The sequence below is a fragment of the Amblyomma maculatum genome, chromosome 1 (assembly GCF_055883805.1).
Source record: "Amblyomma maculatum isolate TAMU_Amacu chromosome 1, ASM5588380v1, whole genome shotgun sequence".
In the NCBI taxonomy this organism is placed as follows: Eukaryota; Metazoa; Arthropoda; class Arachnida; order Ixodida; family Ixodidae; genus Amblyomma; species Amblyomma maculatum.
In genome coordinates this window covers 133181358-133205626 of record NC_139344.1, presented here as the reverse complement: position 1 = coordinate 133205626, position 24269 = coordinate 133181358, and the positions used below count along the sequence as shown (strand labels likewise).

Below are 24269 nucleotides of genomic sequence, written 5' to 3'. Positions count from 1 at the left end.
GGACGTTCTTCTCATTCCTGTGAACCGAACGACCCCTTTGGACATGGGCTCCGATTTATAGTAGAAGAAGCGAAGCACGTTTCTCTACCGCGGTTGCCATTAGGCAGTCTTGCTATAGAAGTCGAAGAAGGACGTTTTCCCACTCTCTATAGCTTCATATACTCAGTATTGAGGAAGTATATGCACTAGGCCCATGCATTAAGACGAGCAACGCATGAAAGCCGAAGTAAAAAAATACCGTCGTTCCTGTTTTGGCCAGCTGGTAGAACCCTTTCTAAACCTGGCGTTACAACGAATAGAACTTTGCTATAACGAAGGAAAGAAAATAATTTCTTCCTCCATGTTTGCAATCAACCCACCTGGAAGGTGGGAACATGCAATGAAGCTGTAAGTAGAGGCCTTATATGTCATCTTTGGGCCATTTCACTCAGCGTGTAGCTCTTCAGCGCCTGAAGTTAGCGCTGTATTTCCTTTGGTTAAACACAGCGGAGGCTTGTCAGGAATGGTTACCGAAGCCTGAATCCCAAACACACTCAAGGTGTGAGCGATGCTGGAAGATGACCATTTTTAAGCGTGATAGACGCTTCCTGGTTTGCTGTCTCCATGTGTTCCATCCCTGGACAGCACCACTTTCACGCTCCACGGTCTGAACAGTGCCATACGGCTCCAAAGCTTCCACAATCCGGCGATGTGCCAAGTGGCGTAGGAGCCAAAGCAGCTTTAACTTAATATTTCTTGTCTCCGGATCAAATATCATGCATCTCAGACGTTTTACTCGTAGCTCCGCCAAGACCACAAGTTTCTGTTTTGAAATGCTATTCTCACAAGTCACTATCCAAACATGGCTCATTTGATATTCTCCAATGCAGACGATATCCCGAAGGATCATGACACGGGCAAGGGCATCTCTGATGTCAGGCGGCGCTCGGTATACGGACGGCCATTTAAGTCACCATGCAAAAATACAGAGTTGAGCACTACATTACCGGACGGCAGACGAGGCAGCGCAATCTTGTAGGTGTCCACGATGTCTTCAGAAGACGTAAAATCTCGGTCAACGGCCGATGCGCTGTTTCCAGCAGAGATCATAGTGAAACGTGACCGTTCCGAACGACCTCTTCTTCCTCCTCCACCACGCCCGGGATCGTGAATCATCATCATCATCATCATCATCCTGACTATACTCACTGCAGGGCAAAGGCTTCTCCCATATTTCTCCAGTTAACCCGGTTCTGTGCTAGCTGCATCCACTTGACCCCTCCGAACTTCTTAATCTCATCCGCCCACCTAACTTTCTGCCGCCCCCTGCTACGCTTTCCTTCCCTTGGAATCCAGTTTGTTAACCTAAGCGACCATCAGTTATCCTCTCTTCGCACTACATGTCCTGCCCATGTCCATTTCTTCTTAATTTCCACTAGAATGTGGGTAACTTGAGTTATTTCTCTGACCCACTCTGCACGCTTCCTATCTCTTAATGTTATCCCTATCATTTTTCGTTCCATAGTCCTCTGGGTCGTCCTCAACTTAAGTAGAACTTTCTTGGTTAGCCTCCACGTTTCAGCCCCATAAGTGAGTATAGGTAAGATGCAACTGTCGTATACTTTCCTCTAGAGCGATACCGGTAAGCTGCTAGTCATAATCTGTGAGTGCTTGCCAAATGCGCTCCATCCCAATCTTATTCTTCTTATTTCCTTTTCATGGTCCGGATCTGCGGTTACTACCTGTCGTATAGTAAACATATTCGCCTACTACTTCCAGTACTTCGCTACCTAAAGTAAACTGCTGTTCCTTCCCGAGGCTGTTCAACATTACCTTAGTCTTCTGCTTAGGGATCGTGGATAGCGCATCTTAATTCTGCTTCTCTAGCGTGGGGATGATAGTAGTGATGATGTTAGGCTAGTCAGCGGCGCATTTCGGGCAAGCGTGTACTCAGCATTGGATACGATTGGACTGAACTACATTAAATTGAATTGGATTGGACTGGTTTGGATTGAGTTTGTTTGGATTGAATTGGACACGATTGGATTGATTTGGACAGGATTGAATTGTATCGTATTTGACTGGAATAAACTGTACTGGATAGGATTACACTGGGTTGTTTTGTATCGAATATATTAGACTGGATTGGATTACACAGGATTGTATGGGATGAAGTTGGATTGGAGAGGAGTACGCAGCCCAGCGCCAGGCACACATGCTTCCGGTACGTATATCATGGCCTATGTGAGCTAAACCACCGCCAATTTCCAAGCGTAACCATAGCTCCCTAGCTTTTGTTTGCCCTCCGGTTTAACCAGAGCTAAACGACAACAATTTTTTTTTGCAAGTGGGGCCATAAATATAAAAAGTTACATATAGGCACGCCAGAAAATTTTATGCACGACACGAAAGACTACTTACGTGCTCTGATTTCGAAAGCAATAACGTCTGTCTCATCGTTAGCTCTGTTGCGAGGTTCATTGACCGCACGCCTTGAATGTAAACCTCTGCTTATTCCTAAGCCACAGAAGCGTGCGCTGCGCCAGTTTTCTTTTATTTTCAGTTGACATTGACACTTCGCGAATCGAAAGAATTAACCGTCGAAGTGAAGCTGCCGGCTGACGCTGATGATGTTGCAGTCAAGTCAGCAGTAGTGGCGTGAATCGGTCTAAGTACTTTGTGCTCTGGCATTATCGGTGACCACCAAAGCCGACCAATTTTACCAACGCGGCTTTGGTGACGGTTGCGGGTAAGTACTCTGCAGTCCCACTACTGTTACCGCATAAGCGAGCAGTATTGGACAAGGCAGGAAAAATAGATAGATGCATATAGTGCAATAGCGGTTGTTTCGGCGGTAAGTGTCGTGCTATGCCTCGAGCGAAGCGATGTGCCTGAGTGCTTATACGAAACGCTAAAATAATCTAGGACAAAGACAACTTTCACTGCTTTTAACCGCCTTTTTAATGCTGCAGCAAAAACGCCTAAAGTCCGGCAAAACTGTCGGCTGAAGCTCTCCGGAGCCTCCGATAAAGCGTCATACAGCATCGACCGTGATTCGAAAACGTGGTGGCGCGACGGGATCAACTAACTTCGTCTGCCGCTGCTTTAGACGAATCCTCCATCGTCGCAGATTTCCGCCTCCTGGTTGACTGTCAGCTCTTGGTTTTGATTTCCTCAAAGCTTAATGCATTTCCCCCTGTGCTTTCCATATCGTCGTCTTCCTAAAATGCCTTCTGATTCAAGACGCAAGAGCACGCAGTAGCCTCAACCTCTCCCTCTTCCTCCTGTATAGTGTATAGTCTAATCGGCGACCCGAAACAGAACCTATGAAGGTGTGCAAAAACCGTCTCGATCATTAACAACTTAGAATTCGAATCTAAATCGTCCATTAAAACAATATTTTCGGTTCGAGCGCAACATAACGTGCTCCTGGCTGGTCGCCGAGAGTGCACAGTTAGCGACGACTTTGCGATTCTGTGCAAACCCGTCACAGCATTCGTGCTTTTGCCACCCGTCTAAGAGAGCATGTCCGTGCTCAAAACATGCTGTCGTGTTCCAAGGCTCGATCAGACGAACGCCTTTTGTAAGCGCTGATATCAGCCAACAAATGAAGTCGCGGAAGTATAACCAAACCCGCAAGGCTAATCCCACATGTAGTCAGCAACAGCCTGAACCTCGCGAAAGTATATCACAACACTGTTCATATTTGTCTAAAAAAAAAAAAAAAAAACAAGAAATTAAAACTAAGCAATGCAACATGTTTCAGGCGACACGTTTTCGCATCGTACTGAAAGAACACATAAGCGCCTAGTTGTGCTGCTGTCAGGTGTTTTCAGCTTTGTGCAATACGCTCTCGGTATGGCCACAGGCGTGCGTTTCGCCGTGCGTTTAGCATACGTATACTTCGAGCATCCCATAGCAAACCCGGTATGCCAACTGTCGCCTGAGCCACGCGTTTTTGTTTTTTTCTTTTCACGGGTGTTGTGCCCCTTACGTTGGAAATATTGGTCATATGTGTGTTTATTACAATTTGATCACTTGTTAGTAATGAGCCAATGATTGTGACGCCCGTCACGTCGTTCGCTCTTCTCTGGCGCATAGCGGATGCATATTTCGATGTAGTAGTCCACCTACACTTAAACTCGTCGCTTGTACTCCAAAACTTCCATTCTTAGGTTTCATGATGGCACCGAAACGGCGGCATATGCGGCTAAGTCAGGCGACATGCCGATCAAAATTTCTTCTGCGCTTGGTTTTCTTCCCCGTTGGAACGCAGATACATTTACTGCAAGTCATTAAAAAGAACGTGGCTTCGGAGTGTCGACCGGAATCGTTTTGATACTTCCCCTCCTGCTATCAAGATAGCGTCCGCTCCTCCTATCGCGTAGGCTTAGTAAGCGTCGATTCTCTGGCTACGTTCGGGGCTTCGTGTTCCAGTGAACTCGGCCCTTAATTTATCACAAAAAGAAAAAAAAAACACTTATCGTGGTGACGCCCGAAGTCATCGAGATTCGACTTTGCATTGTTGTGCGGGCTGAGGGTAGTACTAATAAGCGTCTTCCACTAGGATAAATCAAAGAAGTAAATGTTGCGCGAATGTTATCGTATGCGTGCCTCCCTGCCAACACAAAACCAACAAATTAGGCAAGATATAGAAAGCTAGTTTTTGGGGTACTCGGTGGTGCAAATCAGTCGACACTCCTCGGTTTCCTTCGCTGCCGAAATCCTTAAAACTCGTAACACTCTTTCAGAAAAAGCCCCTCGCCTCTCGAAGCGAAACCACACTGTATATGGGTTCGAAAGTGCATTCGCAGGCGTAAATTTTAGTGAAATTCACTGAGTACCCACTACCCACTGCAAAGTTGCACGCTTTTTATTATTAGTCAGTTCGTATGGCTTATTCGGGTGATAAACTTTCTCGCAGTCCGTAGGCTTTATTTCAAGACCTAGGCGCTAGAGAATATGACGGCGAATGCGTTAAAACAGTTACATGTAAAAGGCATCGCACGAATACTGCCCGTGGTGGTGCAGCAGAAATATTATTGCTACAGTTAGTGATTTTCATGTTATGCAATATTCAAAAGAAAGAATGGGTAGATTTTGCAGCATTTCGATGCGTTCAATTTTCTGGGTTTATTGCGCGCCTTTATGAAGAAATTCTCAGTAAGACTGTTTAGGAATGATCCGCATCAAGCAATATTGCAACCAAAGTGTACACAATATGCCCACGCACCCACATGAACTTACGCAATAGAATACAAGCTGCTGAGAAGAGAGAAGCTAAATAAAGATTCATAGCACGAACACCAACTGTAATTGTATAACTGTGGCCTCTAATTCTCAAAGCAACGTGTGTTCTGAAGAACCTTGCATGAAACTAGGAGCTTCCAGCATCTTTCCAGGCTCTTGCAGTCAGGCCCGTTCAATAGTTGAATTTGTTAATTGACTGTTTACTGCACTGTCGCAAGCCATGCATGTGTTGTCTCTACCAGTTCTGTTCTAAATGAAGTTAATCGCACGAAAATTTGACTGATCGAAACAAGATGACTCGCGGGCAACTGTCATCGGTGTTGGTACTGCCACACTCTGTTCTCTTTTTCAAAGTATACATGACGATGTACAATTCGGGGAAGATGTTATCATGTATGTAGAACGAAGTCGGCAGCATAGGATAAAGCATGGCTTTCGGAATGCCGATATGCCAAAAATATGATGTCACCTGGACATGAGCTGTGATTGGCCAGTAGCTACATGGGAAATGTTATAAGTGTAGCTACTGAGCGGGGGGCGTCCGCACTTGGCCGCCGGACTTTTTACCGGCGTGCTTCGCCAGTGAACGCGTTGGGTGCTGCTTGCGATCGCCAAAACAGGCTTGAACGGGGGAGCATCATGAAGGCTGTCAGCCGCGTTCTGCTAGCGGTGCTTATACTGCAACTCGGTAAGAATTTTTTATTTTATGCGTGCTACGTTGAGCCTTTACTATTCCATTCGTTCGGTGTAACTTCTGATGTTTCCATACCTCATAAGTGCCTTGCTGCTCGCGAGACAGGACTAGACATGTGCTTTGCCTGCTTTCGTTTTGTGAACATCGCGAAAGCCGTTAACAATGAGTCCTTTTGTCTGAATTATTTTAATGTATGCGGACTCGGGTTAATTCCGGCCATCGTATAGGTAATGAATCTCAAGCGTACGGACAAAGTTTTATGCGTCATTTCACGCGGGGTTTTTTAATCGTGTCAGTGTTTTTTTATTTTTTTTTTATTTTGCAGCGGATAAGGCATCATCTGCATGCCGAGACGGATGGTTCGACTGCGAGAATGGCCGCTGCATTGCAATGTTCTGGAAATGTGACGGGCAGAACGACTGCGGTAACCACAAGGATGAAACCGGCTGTAGTAAGTCTCTCCTTGTCCCCACCTTCTGAAAACCCTGAACTCGATTCTACTTCGATCGCAAAGTGCTCAGTCTCGTTCCACTTGCCTTTCGTTTCAAGCCTAGTGTTCACAGCTGGCGATTCAGGCAGATATCGATGAAGTATGACTGGGTACCGTAGTGGCAGTGAACTGAGCTTTTCTTTTCCAAATATATTAACAAATCTCTGCGACAGCGGTGTGCGCGGTTCATTGCGCGGGGGTGGATTTTGTCGAGCTATGCATGGTGCAACAGTACAGTTAAACTCTCCGTGTTTTCGGCTGCCACGTCGGGAATTGCTCCTGCCCAGGATAGCTTATCCCCTTGCCCCGCCACGGAAAGACACCAGCTGCAATGATTTTTTCTCTTTTTAAATGTCTGAGGGCCCATACGAATATTGGCTTTTTCACTCGGCTGCGTTAGTGCTAGATATTCCCCCCCCCCCTCTCCTTTTGAGGGGCGTTGTAGCAGTGATGCCGCCATTTCAGTACCACACCTGCTCCCGGTTCTTGGCACCCGCTCGTTCGGCTCCCTTGCCGCACCTACTTTCGGTGGGCGAACCTCCTTCCCTCTGCTTTATTTCCCGCTCGCCACTCCTTCCCTCCACTGGTCATTTGTGCTTCTGCTCTTTTCGCGTGTAGTGGTGAGGGCGATCGACGGTTGTACCCAGACGTGTGGAACCCAATCCCGGTCGCGGCGGCCGCTTTCCGATTGAGGCGTTTGCGCTCGCTAAACAACCCTACGCGGTTGGAGTTCTTGACGCCCTCCACTATGGTGTCTCTGCTTCAGTCTCTTCGCAACGTCAATTCCCATGCACGATACAAATTTCCTTTTCTTTCTTAGGCCCCCAGCCTCACGCATGTCCGAAGGACAAATTCGCCTGCAAAGACTCTAGCTACTGTGTGCCCAACATCTGGCTCTGCGACGGTGAAGCAGACTGCCACGACTCTTCCGACGAGCTCGACTGCCAGTCCAGCAACTGCAGCGGTTATCGGTGCCACAACAACGAATGCATCCCGAATCACTGGCGCTGCGACCAGACCGAAGACTGTGCCGATGCGTCCGATGAACTGGGTTGCACAGTTACCAGTGGGCCTTCCTCTACAACGGTGTCTCCTCGTTGCGACGTCGATCAAGGTCGCTTCCCGTGTCTGGACGGACAGTGCCTGCTTCCTGGGAAAGTGTGTGATGGCAAAAAGGACTGCACCGATGGCGCTGACGAGGGAACATTTTGCAGTAAGTGGCACGTGTGCGCCAAAGAGGCGCACATTGTCTGCTATGTCTCGACGCAGTAGGGTCGCCAGATAGCATTGCCCAACTTCGTGTTCTACAGTACGTTTCATGCAACCTGCTCTGCGTCGGTTGCATACACAACGCGCCTACTGCTTTATTTTGTTCTGTAGTGTTAGTGCAGTTTCCACTTGCTGCCGCCAACCACCCTCGCACCAATCTTTCTGCAGAAGTCAACGAATGCAGCCAGAAGAAATGCAGCCAAGGCTGCTTCGTCGCAACCAATGGCTCCACATGCTACTGTAACCCCGGTTTCCGGCTTTTGGCAGACCACATATCTTGCACCGGTATTGTTGACCATTCTTCTATTGCATTTCTTCCAGTACTTGCTTTTCACTCCCCCATTTCTCTATCACTCGTTCGTCATTGCTTTCCTCTTTGCACCGCTCCATTTTGGCCTGTAGCATGTCATCTCCTTTATTTCTAGATATCGACGAATGCTCGGAGCAGCCTCACATCTGCAGCCATGGTTGCACAAATTCCCCCGGCTCTTACCAGTGCTCCTGTCTCGATGGCTACCAGCTCACGGATAACTCATTCTGCAAGGCTCGCGAACCGGAGCCGCTCTTGCTGTTCTCCTCTACAAATGAAATCCGGGGCCTTTGGCTCCGATCCAACCGCTACTTTGAGGTGTACCGGGCAAAAGCTCAAGCAGTTGGCATAGAGTTCGACAGCGATGATCGCCGTGTTTTCTGGACAGAAGTCTCCACAAAGAAATCGTCCGTATACTCCTGTTACCTTGATGGCAGCGCCGTAAAGACTCTCTTCACAGCAGGTAAGCTTCAAATCCGGTCCGTGTCGCAGTGCCTCAGCGCGCCGCCATTACAAACGCTCCTTATATGGGTGTACCCTGCCCTCGATTGGCATCGTACAAGCCATAAAATATCCCTTGCGTTTACATGGAACGTTTTTGTATCCAGCTCGTGCTTAGACCAGTGGCTAAGAGTCGGCACTGCCAAGCAAAACATACTAGGCTGTTTCTCTAAATTTAATTTCGACAATATTTAGCACAACACTTAAATGAAACAATGCAACATGCCACACTAATTCCTATCGCTCCTTTCGCCTCGATGAGCGTTGGTTTTAATACACCATAACGAGCCTACCCTCCCCCCCCCCTCCATATAGCTGATTAACCAATCTTGCTTCAATCTCACATGATCAATAATATAATCTGCGACAAATTTTTTGCAGAAAAAACTCTCCTCGAAGACTTGTCCTTAGACTGGGTCACGCGCAACCTCTACATCACGGACTCCCTCACCAAACGTATCCTTGTTTGCTCAACGGACAGCCTCTCCTGCGGTGCAGTTGTTACCACTGAGCTGGATGCTCCTCGAGCCATCATTGTGAACCCTCCTCAAAAGTGCGTCCTCCTTTGTCTCCATTGCCCCAGATTGCACCCCTCTTTTGCTTTCTAGACTGCCTACACTGCGCGCTCGTTTCCCTCATTTTTTTTTAGGGTGATGTACTGGACTGACTGGGGCGTTAAGCCATCCGTTGCACGGGCTGGTATGGACGGATCAAATATTCAACGCCTGGTGTCCACAAACCTCGGCTGGCCCAACGGCCTCGCATTTGACCACCCCACCAACCGCCTTTACTGGTGCGACGCTCAGCTCTCCAGGCTCGAGTACTTGGACCTCGCCACTATGCAGCGCACAGTTGTAATGGACGAGTCCCTATTCCATCCCTTCGCCTTGTCTGTTTTCGAGGACACTGTTTACTGGAGCGACTGGGCGTCTTACTCGCTCGACTCCAGCAACAAGCTTACCGGCAAGCAACACCATCGCCTGCTCCGTGAAAATGGCCGCCACATAATGGGAGTCCACGTCTACCACCCTGTCCTGCGACAGCGAGGTAATGACTCTCAATCCCCTTCCCAGTTTCCCCCTTTACCATCCAGTTCCCTCTTTCAGACGTCTCAAACCCTTGCTGGGACGATCCCTGCGATCACATCTGCGTGCTGTCTGGGGACTCGTATATGTGCCTTTGCCGCCTAGGCTATCAACTCTCCTCCAACAAGCACTCTTGCACAGGTTTGCCTTTCCACGCACCCTTCCTGCTTATTTATCTTCCTTGTACACAGAAGCGTACTTCCGCATATTACCTTCCGCATTTTCTCTCCGTCCTTCCAGCACACGTCCCTTGCCTTTTTTTTTTCTCAAACCTTCTCCACCAGATGCTATCCGTTCCACTTTCAGTTACGAAGGACTTCAGTTTCGCCGTTGTTGCGGAGGAGGACTCCTTGGTCAAGATCGACCTCCGCACGGTCGGCGCCCCTTCTCCCGTAAAAGTTCCCCTTTCGAACGTCGGCATGATAGCTGCGCTGGCTTTCGACTGGACAAACCAGACGGTTTACTTCAGCGACAACCACCGCGAAGTTGTGTCTGCTATCAACGTGAACACTTTCGAACAGAGGTGAGTTTCCACTCCCCCCCCCCCCCCTCCCAATCGCAGTGTCAACTTTGCAGATTTTAAACTTGCCCTATTTGTTCGCTTGTCCGTTATGATCCCCACTTCCTATCCTTGCTGCCTTCCGTACTGTATACCTGTATTTCGTTTCTGTCCAGTCTGTCGTTCCGTGTTGCCCTTCCGTCTTTCCAAACATAAACTTGTGCGCTTCGCCACTTCCAGGATCGTCCATGACCATATCGGCTCAGTCTTCGGCATGGACTTCGATGTGACCCACGGTCTTCTTTACTGGGTTGATGCTGACAAATACACCCTTGAGGTGTGCCGCGCTAATGGCTCCGGTCATGCCATTGTGCGCGACGATCTCCGCCGCCCAGTTGGTCTCGCCTTGTACCCTTTCGCTGGGTAAGCTGACTGCTTCGGTTCTCTCTGCGTCAATTTCCCAGTGCTTCTCGCTCTGCAGTTCTGATCTCTGAATCTGGAGTCTCGTTATCAAACTCATCACGACTCGTCCCTTTCCTGCGCTGTCCAGAATTCTCTTCATTCTGACCGCCGGTGACAAGCCTGCCATCACGACCTATACCATGGACGGCCAAAACCCAAAGCAGCTTGCGCTGACAACACTACTGCTTCCAGTTTCAATTGCAGTCGACTTAGTCGCCAGGAAGCTTGTATGGGCAGATGCCACCCGCGGCACAATCGAATCGTTGAACCTCGTCACGGTCTTCTCCAGGTGAACAGTCCAGTGCCCTCTTAACTCTTTCCTCTCCCACTTCTCTCCCTCTCGGTGTTACGTATCCCAGGGTAGTATTATACTCTGCTCCCTCTCGATTCTTTTCTCTACACTTGTTCGTACTCTGTTGCAATTTCCCTGCTGTCTCCTACCCATCCCCGTACGTCCCTCCCTTTTAGATACTCCTACAAACGTTCCCGTATAATCCTACATTCCCACTGCTCGCGATTCACCTGTCCGTGCCCTTCGCAGCACTCCCTTCATCGTGCAACAAGTTCGGTCACACATCACGTCGGTTTCTGCCGCACACAACGAGATACATTGGACATCTCGCGCAAACTCCTCCCTGGAATACATAGACCTCTCCGCGGAACCTCACGTTCGCCGCAGCATTCCTCTGCCAGAAAGGGGCAACGGCACATACTCAAGGAGGGTCGTCATCGCCTCGCAAGTTCCAGATTTCGGCAAGTGCACTTTTACAATCTTCAGCGTTTTTCATATACCTCATTGAATAGTTTCCCAGTCAAATCCGCTACCCCGACGTTCTTCATTCCTGCATAGCTGCACCTTAGCTCGCCCCTGACCCCGTACATTCACCGCTGTTGTTGGCACTCTCCCAGCCGAACTTCATTACTCCGGCTTGCTCACTCGCATGCCTTGCATTTCAAGGCTCGTATTTTCACCCTTTCCTCCAGAGCCCGGGCCATGCGGACGAAACAACGGCGGTTGCTCCCACACTTGTTTGCCAGTGCGCACTACGGAGCGTTCCTGCTTTTGCCCACCTGGAATGGCCTTGGACGCAGACAACATCACCTGTCGAAGTCTGTTTGATTTGCGTCATCGAAACATTTCTTTCTATTCCCCCTTTGCTCTTACACCTGCTGATACATAACTACTTCCGTTTCCAGTTGAAAATGGTACCTGCCGTCCGCACGAACTGCCTTGCGCTGGTGGTTGCATTGCCGCTACCTATTGGTGCGATGGTCACAAAGACTGCGCAGACAATGCAGACGAAGCAGCTTGCGGTACAGTCATTCTATCCTTTGTTTCACTTTACATCATTAACTTCCGGCTCTAATTTTCAGGGCCAACGTGTCCTTCCACCGACTTCACGTGCCAGAATGGCAGGTGCGTTGAGATGTCATGGCGTTGCGATGGCTACGATGACTGTGAAGACCAATCCGACGAAGCACACTGCCGTAAGTACTGATAACAGCAAGTGAAGCCTGTAATGCTTTCTTAGCCGCTAACTTCTCCAGAAGACACACTACGGTGGTGGCGGGTGGAGGGTTTTCTATCAGCGGCTCTTCGCTTACCATAATGATCTATTCATTCCTGTCTATACTCAGATACGTTCACTGGCTCAATTTTATGAGGCAGTGTCTCCACTACATTTCTTTCTCATTTATTCGCAGCTTACATAACCTGTGCTCCGCACCAATTCAACTGCAAAAGCGGAGTGTGCCTTCCTCTTTACTGGCGCTGCGATGGTGCTAAGGACTGTCCAGATGGAGATGACGAGCTCGACTGCCTCAGCTTCAGCTGCCCGAATGGTCAAGACCGCTGCGCGAACGGCCAGTGCATTCCTCGTGACTGGACCTGTGACGGACATGCTGACTGCTCGGACTCGACAGACGAAACTAACTGCAGTAAACACCTTCCCACTTTGCTCCGCAGTCTCGCATATATGTACCTAGCCTTTTGCAGATGTGAATGCTTCTCGAACAAACGGCTTAGCATATCCCACCAAACTTGTTCAAAGCTAGTGGTCCGATGCAGCCTTGCTCAGTGTTTTAGTAACTGCTGAGCCGCTCGACCATCCTCTCCATTTCGCTTCCCGCGGGCCCTTCTCTTGACTCTGACTTCTTACACCTTCCTGCCGCTCTTTACCTGCATTACGTCCTCTCTTAAATTTCGACATTTACCTAGGATAGCGCACCCTCCGCACACTTACCACGAACCCTTTCCATGGCTTTCATCTTTTTCGCAGCCGAAAAAGTCTCCTGCTTCGACGATGACTTCCTTTGTGCCACCGGGCAATGCATCGACAAGCGCCTCCACTGCGATTACGACGATGACTGCGATGATGCCTCTGATGAAAAGGACTGTAGTGAGTTTTCAAAATTCATTTCAACCATTTTGTACGACTCGGGTCTCCACGCCAGTTCTGTAACATGCATAAAAACAAAGCGAGCTCTGTTCTAGGGTATGTATGCCTGACTAAGAAAAAGTGATCACAAGCCTACGGCCACATCTATAGACTGCTCTCTAGCGATAATGCCGGAGCGTTATTTTTCGCCTTCTCTTCCAGATTACGCACCTAACTCGACCTGTGTGACGGGCATGGTCGGCTGCGGCGATGGTCAGTGTGTCTACACCCATGACCTATGCGATGGTTACGTGGACTGCCATAACGGAATGGACGAGAACAACTGCTGTAAGGCTTTTATTTGCGCACTCGCGTAGCTGCTGGCTTTTCCTATGGTGCATACGTACTCTACTCTTTTTCATTACTTCGTTCGAATCTAAGGGACTGCAACGGTGTCAACTTAGATTAAGTGTAATTCTGATTGGTGCGCCTTTAATTGCCCGGGCTCCTCTTCAGACTACTTTCTCCTCCCTAGGTGCTGATTAGAAGAGTCTAATTTCGTAGTTTTTAAACTTCCTTCCTCTGCATTTTTGTCTCCTTACTACTGCTCGCTGCAAACCGCATAATCTAAAGTGCTCTCGTACATCTGTGCTTCTCGGCAGAGTTCTCACCTAACGTCCTGTCCTCTACCGCTCACTCTCAGCTGCGCCAATATGTCAGTCGGCAGAATTCTTTTGTCCTGGCACCAAGCGCTGCATCCTCCAGAGCTGGCTTTGCGATGGCGACGACGACTGTGGAGACTCCATGGATGAACTGCTACCTCGATGCCGCCCGACTACAGTTCTTCCTCCCAGTAAGTCTACTTCTCACAGCCAAATTCTCTGACCAATAACTAGCTGTCGCATTTTCTTTTGCAATACAGTGTAGTCTCGCTGCTGAAATACTATACCACTTGCGTAGGCTTGCTATACTCGTGCTCCTGATATTTAATTTACACATTTATTGCTACAATGCTGTAACCATAAGGCGGCAGTCCATTGACTCCCTATAACATGCTGCACAGTCTCGTACGACGGCGTGACACAGACGTTAAGCGTATAAGCTAGCAATACGCGCCCAATTCGCAGCAATTGACTGCTGTTCTGAATATCCACACAGGCTCTCACCAGTCGATTACATTCCTGACCGCGTGTTGGCTTCTCAGTTACTCCTAATGCTGTTAGCCTCTGCTCACGACTAGTTTTCTGTACCTTGTCGCCGTTTCTGCAGCCGACGCCCCATGCTGGAGTGACCAGTTCCAATGCGGTTCACACGAGTGCATCTCTTGGTCCAGCGTTTGTGACGGCCACGCTGACTGTGCAGACTTCTCTGACGAAGGCAGTCACTGCGGTACAGTACTCGCGGCCTTTCTCGCTAACTTGTCCTCTCGCCATTTCTCGTCCTGGGACTGTCGGACCGCTCTCTAACCAGCGCATTTATGCTCCGCAGAAAACCACTGTTCTACTTCCAACGGAGGCTGTGCTCACATTTGTCGGGAATCTCCGTCTGGTCCGCTTTGCTCCTGCCGTCCTGGATACCGCCTCAACAGTGACCGCAAATCTTGCGATGGTATTTCTCCCGCCCCTTTAGGCTTCCCGGTTATCTGTAACTTTGTGCTGATTTCTTTTCCCCCAGACGTCAACGAATGCCTTTCTCCTGGACACTGCAGCCACTTCTGTGAAAACTCAAAGGGCAGCTTTAAGTGCACGTGTGCAGATGGTTACGCCCTTGGCGCTGACCGTCGATACTGCAAAGTTCAGTGTACGTAAATCTGCCTCCAGCTTTCAATCTGTTTTCATACACGGCGGCTTTCTCTTGCAGACGGTGAAGCGTTCCTCCTCTACATGCTTCCGAACCAGATCCGCAGTTTCTCAATGCATGGACACGCGCAGCACCTGCTCGCAGAAGACACCCTTGCGGACATGCATGGCATGGATTACAGGATTAGCGACAAATCTATCTTCTGGACCGAAAAGGAAGAGGTACGCCATTTTCTTCGCGTGCTGTCTTCCTGCTCACCACATCAGGGGCGCTATCCCCTTGTTGAAGCGACTTTCTCCCTTCACTTTCCCAGTAATAGCACCTGTATCTACAGAACTGGTCGCAACGCATTCACTGCTGCGACTCATTCGGCATGATTGCGACGTGGCCTGATTGCACGGCCAATCCACGCATCCTTTCTTTCTCGGTTAGCATCATATATTTCACCTGTCACGCAACGTTCCTGTACTGCATACGGGGTCTGGTTTTCCACTCTTCCCTGTAAGATCTCCTGTATCACCACCGCATCCTGTTGAGGGAATGTGCTGCTACCCACATTTCAGCCTTTCGTTACTCTATCCTTTCCGCGCCGCCGCATTCGGCGGTCCTTTCAATCGCCATCCTGCCGATCCTTTTTTTTCCTCAGGGTGTTATCAACGTGGTGACCCTTGGCAACGGAAAGCAGTTCACCCTGCTCGAAGACGTCCACAAGCCCTTTCATATTGCCGTCGATTGGGTCGCAGGCAACATCTACTTCACCGATGGCTGGGTCCACATTCAGGCCTGCGAGCCTACATTCAAACACTGCACAGATGTCGTTGATACTGCCTACCCACACGTGAACACTTTCGCTTTGGCCGCTAATGACGGGTCAGTACTTTCCCTCTTCTCTTAGCACTCTGTGACTCTGCTGTACTATTTCACGCCTAGCCCGTGGACTTCTCTGTTCCTTACACCACTGAGTCGTATTTGACCTATCAATCTTCGTTCCCCGTCCGCGAGGTTTTGTTTCGCTTGCAATGTTGTAATACATATCTTGGGATTTTCTTTTCGTTACTTGCAGTTTGATGTTCTGGGGTGTGTGGCACGAAATTGTTCACAAAGACTATGGTTCCATCGAGCGTGCCAACATGGATGGTACTGACCGCCGCATCCTGCTCAGCGACAAAATCCTGTGGCCTTGCTCAATCACCATTGATGCTGTACATCGCCGAATCTACTGGTCTGACTCCAACAAAAACGTCATAGAAAGTGCGACGTATCAGGGCACCGGCAGGTGCGTTGGGTCGGTTTTCCTGGTTGCCCTCTGCACCACCTTTTTTTCTTCCCTATAAAACTGTTGCTGTGTCAGGACGCTTTCGTACATTGTAATCGGAGGGGAACTCGAAACTATCGCCAAAGGTGCCTTCTTGGACACTGAAGCAAAGATGCTTCATTCATGCAGGAAATTGGTTCGAGGCTCCGGTATTTCAAGCCCGTTCAGCATCGCCTTGTTTGAGGACTGGTTGTACTGGTCAGACTGGGGTTCCGACTCGCTAATGGCCTGCAACAAGTACACGGGCGGGAACGTTGCCCTTGTACACCATGGCATGACGAAAGCCTCGGTGCTCAAAATCCTACACGCCGTCCATCAACCAAGCGGTAATGTTTTGCACCCTGTGCTGCGTTGCACTAATGCAGTCTTGAGTAATTTCTGCTATTTCCAGTGTTTGAAGATAGTGAATACCTTCTATGCCATGTAGTTCCTGCACTTGCCGCTTACAGCCCATTCTGTTTCAGGGGTTAACCCTTGTTCGCGAAACCAGTGCGGCCATATTTGCCTCCTGAAGCCAAATTCCTACACGTGCGCTTGTGGTCACGGCTTCACGCTCGCCAAGGACTCCCGAAGTTGCGTAGAATCCGGTGAGCTTCCATCTATAGAGCAACCTTCGATGCGTCGCTGCTACTGCTTACACCTATTTCGCCTTCCGTCGCAACTACTCCCGTTGCTATGCTCGTGCAGACGACCGTTACTACAACCTAACCAGCGCGGATGTGCTTGGCCAGCTCTGCAATCCAGTTTGCCTCAATGGTGGCCGCTGTATCTCCGAGAAAAACTCCTACTATTGCCGGTGAGTTCCTTGGTTTCAGTCTACTCATTTCAAGAATTTGCAGATCTGCGCTCGCTTCCTTCCCTTCGTTCCCACTGGAAACCACCACTGCGCGTCCTCTCCCCTTTTAACGCTATTGTTCTCCTCTTTCCGCAACTACTCTTCTCGCACATCGGCGAACGAAGCCCTCAGTACACATGAATCCAGCCTTTTCTAAATTCCTCTTAGGTGTACCAAGGATTTCCAGGGGCCTTCCTGCAAATACCCTGTGGTGGCCTCTGTGGCACCCCGGAAAGCCTCTGCCCGGTCCTCCTGGCTAGCGCCTATACTCATTGCGGTCCTGCTTGTAGCGCTGCTTGCCCTCGGCTACGTTCTTTACAGAAGAAACAAGTAAGCGTCATTGGTCTTGCACTGCATTGCATTGCTCCTTTCCCTGCTGCTCCCAGCTCTAACATGATCTAAAAGAGCACCCTGCTTACTGTAGGACATTATTCCCCGTCTGTGTTAGTGTTCCGGCTGGTCTCGTTACAGGAAGTAGCACGTCGCAATTCTCATCCCTTAAACTCTCTACTGCTTTCCCGTTTCTCTTAAACTGCAGGAACAAACTTGCTGACTTGGACTTCTCGGTGAGCTTTAAAAAGCCAACCTTCGGAAAAAAGGAGGGCTTGTTAGAACATGAGCACCCGGTTGGTGGCAATGAGGACTACCACGCCATGCCTCCTGAAGAACCAGGCTTCGGGAATCCAATTTTCACTGCACCTAAGGTAAAGGCGCTGCTGGGAAAGAATCTCCTCTTCTGCGCCCATAACTGCACGGTGTCGTTCAGTCTCCTTTATTTCTTAATCGCTGCTATTCGTAGAATTTTTTTCTTCCTCATGCTGCAGTTGTGAATCTCCGTTCACGTTATTACTCTCAATAATGCACTGCTGGGGTTACTGTACTAAACAAAACCATATGTAGATTGCACATCAATATTGTACATTCACTTTTTGTTCGTTTTGCAGTCCAAACTTCTGACTCCAGACGGGCAGTTCAAGCGATGGGCCTCAAGCGACTCCCTGCAATCTTCAGACTCCCAGGACAAACCAACGAGCGCGTTCACTACGCAGTCATCTGCCAAGCAGGATCAAGTCTTCTTCTTCCGAAAGTCTTAGCGGCCAAGGGCCCAGTGTTGCCTCTTCAAATATAACGAAAACTTGCTAATTCAGTACACGACCAATTTGTATTGCAAGCCACGTTATAAACGTTTTTACGAGGTTGCTGTTCCAAAGAGCTTTTAATAACAAAAATAAAGTGTATAATTTTACTTCTGTCTGCTGGTTTTACTTCGCCGTTTTTGCGTTGCTAATGGCGAAGTGTCAGTCCAGTCTCCGTAGATGCTAATTTTTATACAAAGTATTAGCACCTGGCCTACTCCCTGGCAAATGGAATCCGGCTTGCGGACTGCTTCACTATTCTTGCTAGCAGGGCCGATCTTTACCCTGCGCACTCGATTGCTTCTGCAAAATTAGTTCGCTTGCTTTTTTTTTTTCTCTCCGGCCTTACCTTACCCTGAATGAAGCTTTAATTGCACTTTAATGTTGTGTGTGGGAAGCACTTCAGCGCGTACGGAATATGCGATGTTATTTATTACGTCGATGGGAAAGTCCTCGGACTGTGACATTGCATCAGCAGACTAATTCGTCTATTTGATTTTGCCTGGCGTACAGATTCTTACCTGTCAAACTGAACGCGAACCTTCGCTCCCTGTTGGCATACACTTCTACAATTGTTTTTTTACTCCAGCACTCACACTTCGTTAGCCATCCACAACAATGTGTTTCTTTCTGAAAACTGACAAGTACGTGCATTGTTCATAAGCGTAATGGAAACGTTTTTCCGAATTCGTTACAAATATGTGAAGTGCAGGCCATCCCCATTCGTGTGGCAAGGAGGATGACTTGCTGTTTAAACCCGCTTGAAAATGGGAAGCAGGCAACGCAACTTTTACTGTCATAGCGCTAGTCAAGGTAGGTGAGCTAAGTATTTTTTTTTCAGCCCGCCTCAGTGCCTCGGACTAGTGAGCTGGGCTGCAGATCCTTCGTATGTGGGTTTTATCCCGGCTGCGGTGGCCGCGCATCAATAGAGGCGAAACGAAATGCGTCCATTGGGCTTGGCAACTCCCTTGGATGGCTGTGTACTGCACGATACGAATGCAAGTTCAAGGATCCCAGGTGGGAAAAATTAATCTGGAAGCCTGTACCGCTGCGTATTCCAGAGCTCGCACAGCGTTTGAACTTAAAAAAAAAAAAAAAAAAAACCACTTAGTGTTTCGCACTTTCACTTTTATCTCATGTCTCCTTATGCATGGCTATATTGTCAGTTTATAGCCTTCCTGGACTAAGTATGCGCAACTGCGTTCATACGGCGGAAAAACCGACAAAGCGGTCTCTTCTCGACGTAGAGCCGTGGGTTTAGTAGATGAAATGCCTAAGCTGCTGTTAGCGTCTCTGTTTTCTTAGATACACTTAGAATTAACTGCGTATTCCGATGAACTCCGTCAGCTCTTCTATAGGGAACCTGCAGTGGCTAGGCGGCGCTGCATTTGTTCCGCAGCGCGCCTAAAAAATGGTGCTGTTAGCCGCTTGGTTCGCGATAAACGACCGAGCATATTCATCACTATTATAGATACGTATGCGACAGATAACGTCCTTGCCTAGGCGCTCTCGACGTAGCCCAGTTATCTGACGCGTCATGCAAAGCTATGACAGAGCGTGCAATCTGATCCCTGTAAGCTGATGCAGGTGGCATAAAAACGCCCAACAAAAGCGCCTTAAAAGTACCTATTTGTTGCTCTCGCTGGGATATGTTAGGGCACGGCGATCCACACAGCAAACTTCACTGCAGGCTGCCTATGCCTGTTGTTGGGCGTTTTTATGCCACCTGCATGAGCTTACAGGGATCAGATTGCACGCTCTGTCATAGCTTTGCATGACGCGTCAGATAACTGGGCTACGTCGAGAGCGCCTAGGCAAGGACGTTATCTGTCGCATACGTATCTCTAATAGTGATGAATATGCTCGGTCGTTTATCGCGAACCAAGCGGCTAACAGCACCATTTTTTAGGCGCGCTGCGGAACAAATGCAGCGCCGCCTAGCCACTGCAGGTTCCCTATAGAAGAGCTGACGGAGTTCATCGGAATACGCAGTTAATTTTCCTCCAACGTCAAGGCTTTTTTTTCTTTCACTTACACGTTTGTGCTATTAGTACATGAGCCCAAATGGCGGTGCTTTTTCGACATCGTGAAGCTATACTCTAGACAGAGGCTGTTCCCTGCAAACGGTCGTCCGTGTCTGCCATTTCTCTTATTGCCGCTCAGTCTCCGCAGTTTGCAAGTTCTTCCTCTAAGGTCGTTCGACGTCAGTCGTCGAGTAAGCACCGCTTTTAAAAGAGGCTGTCTTGCACCGACACACAAGCGTTTAGGCGTGCGTCTAAAAGCAGCCTTCCTCCAACCGTCGTCTACAGCAGAAAACAGTCAGGCGCTGGCAATGAGGCGTGAATTCCGCTCAATTAGCTGGCGTCGTGCATATTATCATCCACACCTGGCATTAATGATGAACGCTAACCAGGTGTGAAATGGGAATACGCCACGGTTTAGAGGCCTAGCTGGAGTTCGATACTTTTGGTGATAAATGAAGTTGTCGCAGGGAAGGTGGTCAAAAGGGGATATAATTTCTGCCCGAATGGTCGGTCCTGCTGGGGGAACTTTTAAATGCAAACTACAGTTAAACAAGACATAAATATATAACGCGAGACACCTCAAGCGCTCACTTGCGGCATGTTTCGCGCTTCGTTCCCGTTTCCCTTCGAACGACAGCGGCATTTAAGCACCAATGTTGGTAATGGCTTTTTAAATACTCTGCACATTGAATGATTGCACCCCGCCTTTGAGATGGCGCTTTACGCTGCATGCCATGTACTGCGCTTATTGGAGATGTATCCATTGAGTACGCTCTCTGTAGCTCACTTCCACGTTGAACATCTGTGCTAACGTCTCTCATTCCTCTATTGTGTTGAAACTCCTTGATTCATTCACTGCAATGAGACACGGCTGCATCTTGTCTGCTGGAAACTTTGATAGGCAGATCTACCAGTGTTGGCGATTGCCAAGCCCTTCTCTACCAGCGCTTATGGGTGCTGCGAGCAAGAAATAACTTTCATTTGATGTTTCGAGTTTCTTTCACTTATATGACAACGCGGCAGGGGCAACAAGTGACGCCATAAGGAAATAGAAAATGGCTCCCACGTGGGAGATCTAGGCCCGGCAGCGCTAAACCCCGCCGGTAACTAAAAAAGTTATTACTCACTCACTGTAATATAGTGCACTTATGCGTGAAGCTGTGAAATTAGCTTGCATACTGTTCTTGAGTGCGAGCATCTAGGGGCCAGACTTGCGTTTTTATCATGATTCTCCGCTGAATTTGTTTCTCCGGCGGCCGGCGCTGTTTAGTTCACGTGCATGCATGCGGACATAAACGTATCACGCTCCAATCACATTTTCTGTATTGGAGGCAACGAAGCATTATTTGTCCATTCCAAAATTACATTATATCTTCTACTACCAGCTTGAATATGTCACAGATGCCAGCTTCGATTGGGCAGCACGTGAAAAAATGTTAGAATGCAATTGCGTGCTGCGGTAATTTTGTCCGCAGCTGTACGGCAATACGCTCTACTTTCTTTTCGCGCTGATCGCACCCATCCCAGCTACCGACTAACTTTAAAGTAAGATGTGAGATGCTTAAACTAATAAAAAAGAAAAAGCTTCCAGCGTGGAGAGCGCAACATTAGCCCCATCGTTAAACCATGTGAGAGAGTTACCTCAGGAGTAAATGTTCCGAATTAAAGTAGCACATTTGACCTATAAACAGCGTCGAAGGTCTTCGAATCACCTTATTTTCCCCTATGTTCGGCTTTTCCATCGTTGTTGTTATATATATAAAAAAAGATTCCCCGTTTTTCACACCTTACAGATACCCGAGAAAGACGTGAGTTTTTCTCTTTCGGCTTCGCGTTGTATTTGGCCTCCGAAAGTGCCGACAGAACATCGCACAGGGTAGCTTAACAGCAATTGCGCGGTTAGAAAGAAAAACTTACTGTTGTACGTGCAGTCTTTTGTAAACGTATGCTTTCATGATGGGATTCTAAAGCACGCAGTCAAAGATTGTTGTACATGTGGGTATCTTTAGCTGCGAGAAGGTAACGACTGGGACGTCCTCTCCCCTTGTACAGATTTCGAGTGGTGGCGATTCCTACTGGTGAGGTCTTGCGCGACTAAGAAACGAAGTTAAGGAGAAGCTCTAGATTTAGTTTTTTTGTATGGTAGTGGTGCACAAAACGTCAGCTGCATGAGCTGTTAAATCCACAATTTTGATCAAAATAGTAATGAATAAACAAATAATTTTTGATATCCCCAGATTTGACATCCCCTTTGAGAAATGTAGTTTTTGAGATTCCTCTGGAAAGTCTTGCGGATTCTTGTATATAACCCAGAAAGGTGGAAGCAGTAGCTGACCTAGAAGATGGCTACAATATGTATCAAGATGCCTTAATAATCTTACTAGCACCTTGCAAGATGATAGCTTGTAGACCTAGTAAAGATGTCTTAGGAACATTAATGAACGATTTCAGAGGCGAGCTGAAGCGTTTACAATAGGCTTTTTCGCCTTTTGCGAGACACCTTATATTTCTCCTGGTGTTCAGTGAGAACGACCCACTCTGCACGGCAAAGAAACAAACTAATTGAACTTCATATTTTTTCAAAGGATGCGAACTTGTGTAGACCAGTCTTTATTGTACATGATCGAACCTATTTAGTGATTGTTAATTCTTGACTTTTCGCACTATATTTGTGAGGACCTGGGCCAATAGGGACTCGGTCCAAAACCTGCTTGTGCAAAAAAATTAATAGATTTTTGTCACCACCACCACTCTTTTTCTGCCGCACAGGATGGGATACTGTTATGTGAGGTTTGAAACTCATGGTGTGTGCACTGGCGGCCAGGTCAGCCGACAAAAGCTATTTACGTATGAAAAGAAGCTGGCAAATAAATTGTATTGTATTGCATTTGGTTTCTTGAAGAAAAAAAAAAAGAAAACTTAATGTCGTTTTAACACGGTGGAATAGTTTTTTAGAACGTATTCGCTCAAGCGTGCTCCTTGTTTGAAAAAAAAACTTCGGTGGTCTGGACTTGAAACTCCCGGGACAGCTATTAGAGGAGTGTTTATATGGTAACCATAAAAACTCATGACATTACGTTCTCCTGTCGCTTGATACATGACCGGCTCCTCTGAAGGAGATTGTTTCTGATTGCGCGCCGGCGCTATAGGAAGACAGCGCTTGCTTCTGAGCGCTATTCACAAACAAACCGCTGGCTCCCTTCTTGATGTACATTTTGTTTAAACCTCCATCTAAACAACAACACTCGCCAAGTCAAGAAGCAAACAAGCCTATGAAGTTCTTTGTGGAAATTCCCGCCTCCTCAGCGTCCCGACGCATAGATTCGAAGCATTCAGAAGACGCATGACTTGTTCCTCGTAGGCAGACGCCGTTGGCACTTGCCTCTTAATAAATGTTGCGTCATTGACAATGTCGCTTTCTCAGTCGCTCTGAGTAAGTGAATAAGGAAGCGTGCCTTCTCGAAACCCTGAGGAAATAAGAGTGAAAAGCGCAGCAGCTTTCGTGGAGGGCTGGCACCTGGTAACAGAGAGGCCTTGGCCATCTCTGCTAAACATCTTCCAGCCTTTTCAGATGTGATTTGTCTTTCTTGTTGACATGTGCTTTAAGCGTTTTCTGCTGCTTGCAATTATTTATACTCTTGTGGTCGTAGTAGAAAAGAATAGGAAGACAACTTCAATGCAACTTCATCAGCCCACGGAGTGATGGTGGGTGGTAGACACACACACACAAAAAGAACTTGAAACATTACGAGCATTTGTTTTGGCTCTGGATGTCCCGAGAGGGTAGCTAAATGTGCGCATTTCGCTCCTTGCCTTAACGGTTTCACAAGGAGGTCTAAGCGTACTAACAACTATAGCATCAGTGATGACCATTTTAAACAGGGGAGAATGATCAAAGGTAAGATTTTTGTGGAGGCACCGGTAGAAGCAAACTTTTATTTCTTTAGTGGAGCGAATCGAAGGCTCGATTTACACGCACAAAAAAGCGGAATATAGAAACTTTGTTAAAACTTCAAGTTGGGCTAGTTGGTAATGACTTGCTGGAATCATTTTAGCAGTAAAAAACACACGGACACAAAGAACACGACGCACAAGGGGCAGCGGGTGTCCCTCGTCGTGTTCTTTGTGTCAGTAGGGGGAGATGGTGTGAGAAAGTTGACATGGCAATTGCTTAGCATCTGGATATTGTTTTCTTAATATATATCCTTTCAGTATGTTTCCAAGCCGTATAGATTGCTACAA

The 24269-nt window shown here is 48.0% G+C and overlaps 1 protein-coding gene across 1 annotated transcript; it reads left to right on the top strand.

Annotated features, from left to right (window-relative positions):
• The first annotated feature begins 5756 nt into the window (after window positions 1-5756).
• On the top strand, window positions 5757-18113 carry LOC146203963 (low-density lipoprotein receptor-related protein 2-like). Its single transcript, XM_084589012.1, has 31 exons — window positions 5757-5917; window positions 6249-6374; window positions 7234-7626; window positions 7851-7967; window positions 8108-8455; window positions 8875-9046; window positions 9143-9540; window positions 9600-9719; window positions 9885-10101; window positions 10318-10500; window positions 10628-10828; window positions 11081-11292; window positions 11524-11649; window positions 11737-11853; window positions 11914-12027; window positions 12244-12477; window positions 12819-12938; window positions 13140-13265; window positions 13621-13770; window positions 14187-14306; window positions 14406-14525; window positions 14592-14717; window positions 14778-14938; window positions 15364-15587; window positions 15781-15993; window positions 16162-16358; window positions 16497-16619; window positions 16720-16828; window positions 17036-17197; window positions 17406-17571; window positions 17812-18113. Exons 1-31 carry the CDS (start codon window positions 5869-5871, stop codon window positions 17959-17961), a joined length of 5394 nt encoding a protein of 1797 aa, XP_084445138.1. The 5' UTR covers window positions 5757-5868; the 3' UTR covers window positions 17962-18113.
• Window positions 18114-24269: the final 6156 nt, after the last annotated feature.